This window comes from Gymnoscopelus braueri, assembly GCF_963280865.1.
Source record: "Gymnoscopelus braueri genome assembly, chromosome: 13".
Taxonomy (NCBI): Eukaryota; Metazoa; Chordata; class Actinopteri; order Myctophiformes; family Myctophidae; genus Gymnoscopelus; species Gymnoscopelus braueri.
Window position 1 is genome coordinate 22,590,532 of NC_137615.1, and position 7,261 is coordinate 22,597,792.

Sequence of the window (7,261 nt, forward strand, 5' to 3'; positions counted from 1 at the left end):
AGCACGTGAGATTCTGTGTGCCTGAATAAGTAAATAGACTAAAACAAACTCAAGTGTGTTGGGACTCGGGAGATGTGATTGAGTCTGTTCAGCATCTGGAAGAAGGCTGCACTGTGAAAAAGTTCCTCAGAATATTGACATGGACTCTCATTTTCACACCAGGCTGATGCTGGAAGTGACATATCAACCGTGTACTGACTGACTGGATTGAAACCTCTGCAGTACTACACGTGTAACCTGGTGGGGGTGCGTGCAGCACTGTCATCACGTGGCCCTTGAACAGTTGACCCTCTGGTGCATTCCAAGGGTGCTTAGCATGGGGCCTGGCGCCCGCGCGCCCAATTGAACTACTACTACTCTATCTTTCACATAGGCCTAGGCACTCACACAACCACATAAACATCAATGATGCATGATGTCAGCAGACAGTGCACGAATCATGCACACAATGGGGGAGGCAGACCACACAGAGATAAATACACACATATGTAGACGCATTCAAACACACTTGGACACACTTAAGACACATGTATAATGCATGCACCCTGTTGTGAACACTAGACAAACCCCTTTACAAAGTATGATAAATCAGAGTATTCTACTCTTTGCATAGACAACAGTCTACATATTCAACAGTTAAATATTTTGGGATGCAAAGACACCAGTTGAGTGATCAGGGAATGTGAGCAGAAGTTGTAACTGTTGTAAAAACAAACAAAAGAATGTCACAGTGACCTTAACATTAGACAATGGGATTGATGGCTACGCCCAGGCATGCAAACAGCCCTGAGGTGAAAAAGGTGACAACATGTTGTTTTCTTTCGGGTCAGGTGTCACACAATTGCCCTATTTGGGTTAAAAAAGGTGACTGTAGCTGAAAAGTAACACTTTTGCATGTCTGTACGCCTCAATGCAGAATTGGACTGCAATATTACATATGATATTGTCAGAAACTCAAGAGATTCAGTATACCTGTAGTACCATGGTGTGGTAACCAGTCGTAGACTGTTAGAGAAACATTCTAACACTAGGCGGCAGCAAACCTCAATCTTTCAAATATAGCACACTGAAGACATTTCAACCTAGGACTTGGAAACTGTCACATGCTGACAAGAGACTTTTGGTTGGGATAGATAATTGAGCACTTTGTATGAAAGCAAGGTGTATACTGCCCCCAAAACCAACATCTTCAGATGAATAATACTGTACCTGTATTGCACTTTGAATGCATCAGCACTTTTCTTTTTTTACCAATGTTGTCTGCTCTCATCTTTTTAATGTTTTTAAATGACTTTGACTTTTTTAAATGTGTCTCGTTTTAAATGTGACAGGCACCATGAGTTGCGTAGAACGGCATTTTGTTCCATTGTATGCCTATCGCGTATTATCCGTATCAGTCTTATGTAATTGGTTGTACGGTTAGTTGTGGACCAGATAACTGGATACATGACTGCTACAAAATAAATTGCATTCAACTGTACTGTCACCATGTTACAACATATGAATTTGTGTTCATTTGATGGCCTGTGGCTCCAAATCTTTCTGGTGTAATTAGCCTCTAACAGATTACATCTGCTAAAACATACATGGACTCCAAGAATATTATCAAGACTTTACATCTTGTTTTTTGAGAATATTCTTCTATGGCTCACATTTTCAGTACCCCTGTAACCAATAACGCTTACAAATTCTATAACGCTTTTATTTTATCTCTTTTCATAATTTACATGCTAGTGCCTTGGAAATCAAATAGTAGAAAAGAAATTCTGAACACCTTCCTTGAAATTTTACATTACTGTATAACATCCACAATTACAAACTTAAAAATTTTAAGCTTTCAAGCAAAGTATAGTGTAAGCTGTGCACATATTAATATTTATCATACTTCAAATATACATTCCTTTACTCTTATTGGCCAATTTATACTTGTGTACGGCCATACTTTTGGCGAGTTAAACGACTGCTCAACAAATGATCAATGAAGCTTCCATCTAGACATGAGGGATGTATTATTCAGTTCAAACGAGTTAAGAGGGTGCAGGAGACAGGTCTGTGTCTTTATATACACTTTTATTGAAACACTTTGACAGGTGGCAGAGTCAAACAGGATAAGTGAAGCTACGAGGGCAGACTCATTACTTCTTGGTCTCCTCCTCCTTTGACAGAGTCTTGATGATCTCCTCTTTCTTGGCCGCGAGACGCTCCTCTCTGCGCTTGCGGGCCTCCTTTGTCTTGGTACGGCGAGCCTCGGCCTGGTCACTATAGGAAAGGGGGAGATGTGATTGCTCAGAATTAAAATAAATGTATAACAGCACAGATTACACAGGTCTCATTCAGTAATTGAATCTGTACACATAAATTAATCTTGACTGTTAGCTAGTCAATCTCAGCTGGGGACAAATCTAACCGAATATGGATTGCAATTCAAATATGTTGGTTCAACAAGTGGCTTTAGATATGGGTTAAACTTACGACAGGAGCTTCTTGCGAGCCTTGTCAGCCTTCAGTTTGTGAATGTGTTCCATAAGGATACGCTTGTTCTTGAACACGTTACCCTTGGCCTTAAGGTACAGGCTGTGGTACCTGTGAGAGCAGAGAATTATTAGCACCATCAAGACACACCAACAATACCTTCAAGAGTCTTAACAGGCAACAGTAAAAGAGCATATGTAATTCTGTTCATCACTGAGTCAAGGTGTCATGAACTTACATGTGCCTGTCAATCTTCTTAGATTCCCTGTAGCGACGCAGAAGACGACGCAGGATCCTCATGCGGCGCATCCAGCACAACTTCTCTGGCATACGGGCATTGGCTGTACCCTTTCTCTTACCTAGGAAACAAGTATTCATTAACCACATATTTCATACAATACCTTGATCAGTGCCACTAGTTAAGACTTCTTGTAGTGTACTCCGAGTCTAAATAGCCGTTTAAGTAGCCTGAATACAAGAATATCACATTAAGTTCTTGTTATGTTTAGGCCATTTGAGGAGACATCAGATTTAACCTACCGACACCCATGTGCCTTCCCTTGCGACGTGCCAGTGTGTTCTTGCGGCAGCGAGCACGGGAGTGCACCGTGACAGGTTTGCGGATGATAAGGCCATCCTTCACCAGCTTGCGGATCTGCTGGCCTAAAGATCAAGAGGGATTTATTTGTCAATTACTCATACAGATAAAACCTGCTAAATGTTGGTGGGACATGTTCCCCAGAGACTGTGCTAACATAGTAAGATCATAAAAAAGAATCTTAAGTAAATATTCAATGAATAAAGTTTAAGTACAGGTATAACAGCAGTAATGATTTAACTCTTAAAACAGGTACTATCTCTGAGCAGCGTCGTCAATGATGCAAGCCATATAATATCTTTAGCAGCCGTCACCATCCAACACACTTCCAATTATCCATGTACATGTGCAGGTAACATTTTGTATGTCCTCATTAGGGGCTCTGACAGCCGCAGGGAAGAAACTATAGATAATGTAGTGGTTAGGCTAGCCTTGGAAGACAGATCTTTTTCTTTTTAATCACTTATAACCGTTGCATCTCTGTCAGTCTCGGTGCCCAATGTTGACAATGTTAGCCAACTACTGTCATCATATTTGAAGGAGGTAGGGTTGCCAACTACCTGGAATTAAAATAAGGGACACCTGGCCAGGTTTCCCCAGCATCCATATTGTAGGGGGAACAGTACCCCAAAATAGAAGATCTACAAGCACACAACACGTTGCGACTAGTTGTGAGCTTGTAGATGGTTATTTTTGGCAAGGACCACCATTTCATGATTTAAACTCTCAGACCCAAGACGTAGAATATTTTGTTATCGTTTTATAAGACTGTCAAATAAGATTTAACTAAGATTTAGTGTAGACAGAAAAAAGGGGCCCAAGTACAGCTACATCTGAGGTCCAGTTAGTGGTTAGCCACCTGAACTTGAAGATGCGTCATTGATTGATTCCCCAAAATAAGGAACCGTGTCATTTATTAGTTCAATAGGATGACTTTGTTTCCAAATAAAAGGGACAATTCGGGACGGTTGGCAACCCAGACAGAAGATGCTCTGAAACACTCATACTTTAAAACACTATTGACGCTACTACAGGGTACATTTTTTTTAAAACAAACTGACTACTAGACGGTTAACTTACGGGAGTTGGCATTGGCGATTTCGTTGGTCTCGTTGGGATCCAACCAGACCTTCTTCTTACCACAGCGTAGGACACTGGAGGCGAGCCTCTTCTGGAGCCTGAGCATGCTGATAATGACAGACAGCACGGAGCGTTAGCCTGGCCTGAGAGTCACTAAACGTACATTACACTCGACTTCAAATTATATCTAGCTTCAAATCGCAAATATCTGCATATATTCTCAAATGCCATGTAGTTTACTACTACCTATCTGTTTGTCTAACATTCTAATGGCTTAACTACTGCGTTAGCATCGCAGCTAACTTGCTAGTCTGTCTGACAACATGGCCGCTTGGTTTGTTACATCGTGTCGGCTGGGACCGGGTGCCTGATAAATAATATGCGTGTTTCTGATATAAAACGTAGCACAGAGCTTGGATGCGAAAACAAAACTAACTTAAAACATGGAACTAACCAATTCAAAGGGAAAACACGTTTATTTTATTCGAAATATACAACTTTGAAGATCACAACGCCAGCTCTCCTACCTCATGGCTGCTACTTCGATTGGAAAAGGAAGTCTGCGGACACAGACCGGAATCTACCATTATAAAGGAGAATCCATTTCGAATGGTGAAATGGCTCAACGTTAGCTCAATTTTGAGTTGAAAGATAACTTTTACATTCAATTTGTATAATGGATATATATTAAAGTTAGGGGTCACAAAAAATGTAATTTATTTGAAACGTCTGCATTTGAGTTTAAACGTTCGGATCAAGAATACCCTATTAGAAAGGTAATGGTACAGGCCAAGTATGCAGCACTGCATTGTGGGTGGATGGGTTAAACTGCACTTTACTGTTGTACCACACGAAGGCAGTATAAATCAAAATCGTAAATTATACGAAGACACACACATTGATTGATTGAATAATTTATATACAATAACATACAAGAAATCATCAACACTAGGAGCAATACAAGTATATGTACAGAACACATGGGGTGGGGGGTCATTTCTGGTGTCACGCTTATAAGACTTGTCTAGGACCAGTTGCATAGTCATCAGTTCTCATATCAGTTTTGATTGATGCAATACTTTATTAACAGTTTGCAAAAAGTAAAGAGGTAGATTTATACAATAATACTTAAAAGGGATAACACAAATTATTTCCATTGTGGTCCAATGCATTTTGATTGATGGAATACTTTATTAACAGTTTGCAAAAAGTGAAGAGGTAGAGTTATACAATAATACTTAAAAGGGATAACACAATATTTCCATTGTGGTCCAATGCATTAAATTAATCAAGACATATAAAGACATACAATACTATAAGAAATAATAGGAGCAATAAAAGTATATTTACAGAAAAACATTGGTGGTAATTTATTTTGGCAAGCTAGAACACTTGTCTAGGTCCAATTGCAAATTGCAGAAAGTTGCTCTTCTATGGCAGTTTTGAAGGAGGGCATGCATGGAGTCACTTTTTTGGTGGCTGGAGGTAGGACATTCCACATTTTGGTGGCATATAATAGTAGAACGAATTCATCCCCATGTTTGTGCCGAATCTGGGGGGAATGAGATCAGTGGAGCTCTCTCTGGACGTTTCTCACTCTTTTGAAGTAGTTTGACAGGTACATGGGCACTGGTCCCTTGAGCATCTTGAAAACCAGGCCCATTGCAAGTTGTTGTACTCTGTCCTCTACCCTGAGCCATCCCACCCTATAGCATAATGGGTTAGGTGAGTCCTAGGTATGAGGTCTAGTAGTAGTCAGATTCTTTTTTAGAGGTCTTGTTTTAGTGCCTTTAAGGTGCTAGAGTAGCGTGAGGTACATGCATAGTCAAAATGACATTGGATGAGTGCTCCAGCTAGTGTCCTACTGGGAGGAGATCATGCCCAAAAATCGTATTCATTGGTTGATCAGTAATTAGTAGGCTTCTCCCTGATTAAAATGTCATTTTCACATGTCAGGTGCATTTAATCAATCTCTGCTTATCATCATTTGTTTGGTAAGCTGGACTTTACTGCTTCTTTTTGTGTACAGCTTGTAGGCCTACATAGGTGGAGCATTTTAAAACAAAGTTGCCCAACTCAGAGTCAATGCATTTGTAGGTGGAATGTGGGAACTTAGGCTATTTATGTAATATCAACAAGTTGGGTATTTAGTACAGCTGTTTAGAGTGGCAAACTGTATAATTAATTTTATTTGCTATGTATAGGGTATAGGCCTACCTCGTCATTTCCCCATATCACTTCTGAAAATCTGTAGTCATTTTTAGTCTCACCCAAAGATAACCGGATGCCATATAGATAAGATTCATGTGGAATCATAATTCAGAAGAATGAACTTGAATATAAAGAGGAAGATAATCTAACTCACTGCGATTGCTGTTTATTGATATATAAATGCTAAATCTTGTTTTTGCATTACCGCTAATAATCAATAAGACAGGCAGCTCCAGAGTGCTCGAGATAAATCCCTAAATTTAGGGACCATCTGGTTTCTAACTTTGATAGTAAAACATCATAAGATGCTCTGTGTCATACATGAGGGAAACAGGTGAGCACTCCACCAGGGACATCTGGGCACCTCAATGTAAAATTGGCTATTTTGTCCAAAATGTAAAAAATATATATATTTGGAAAATGTTTTTAAGTAAGTAAAGTATATATGATTAGAACATGCTTTAACATTCGACAATTAAGGTCTAATATTTCTACAATTGCTACAAATAGCTATACAAAACCTGTATATCCAGTCATTGTGGGGCACCAACAAGAAGTTGAAGGATAAAATTAAGTCTGATAATGATGTACCATGCATGTTCACATCATGTATACTTTACATTACTTAAGACCATTTTTCAATATTATTATTATTATTTTTTTACATTTTGGACAAAATAGCAAATTTTACATTGAGGCGCCCAGATGTCCCTATTGCCCACCTATCCTGTATCTCCCATGAGTAGCCTACCAGAAGGCCCATCCCTGCTCTCCTCTCCCATCAATCGATAAGGGAAGAGGAGGAGGAGGAGGTGGAGGAGGAGAAGAACGAGGGAGGTGGTGACTGTTCAGTGGGGCGGACACTAGACTCGCAGCTGGAATCCGTGGAGCGCAGCAGCA

General features: G+C 39.9%; 1 protein-coding gene across 2 annotated transcripts; it reads right to left on the reverse strand.

Annotated features, from left to right (window-relative positions):
- Positions 1-2,049: 2,049 nt before the first annotated feature.
- rpl19 (ribosomal protein L19) lies at positions 2,050-4,720 on the reverse strand. 2 transcript variants are annotated; one of them, XM_080446615.1, is made up of 6 exons: positions 4,678-4,720; positions 4,151-4,257; positions 3,013-3,135; positions 2,711-2,831; positions 2,473-2,583; positions 2,050-2,259 (listed from the first exon to the last, which is right to left on the reverse strand). In XM_080446615.1, the coding sequence occupies exons 1-6, from the start codon at positions 4,680-4,682 to the stop codon at positions 2,136-2,138; spliced, it is 591 nt and encodes a 196-aa protein (XP_080302741.1). In that variant the 5' UTR covers positions 4,683-4,720; the 3' UTR covers positions 2,050-2,135. The 2 variants fall into 2 exon arrangements, with proteins under 2 accessions (XP_080302741.1, XP_080302742.1); XM_080446616.1 differs by having other exon boundaries at positions 4,151-4,248; positions 4,678-4,719.
- Between the last annotated feature and the right edge of the window lie 2,541 nt (positions 4,721-7,261).

What these genes read in the sequence shown, in the direction of transcription:
- rpl19 (XM_080446615.1), bottom strand. An exon ending in AAGAAGATTGACAGGCACAT is followed by an intron (nt 2,584 to 2,710) that starts GTAAGTTCATGA and finishes CTGCTCTCACAG; the next exon opens with GTACCACAGCCTGTACCTTA. An exon ending in GCTCGCAAGAAGCTCCTGTC is followed by an intron (nt 2,260 to 2,472) that starts GTAAGTTTAACC and finishes CCTTTCCTATAG; the next exon opens with TGACCAGGCCGAGGCTCGCC.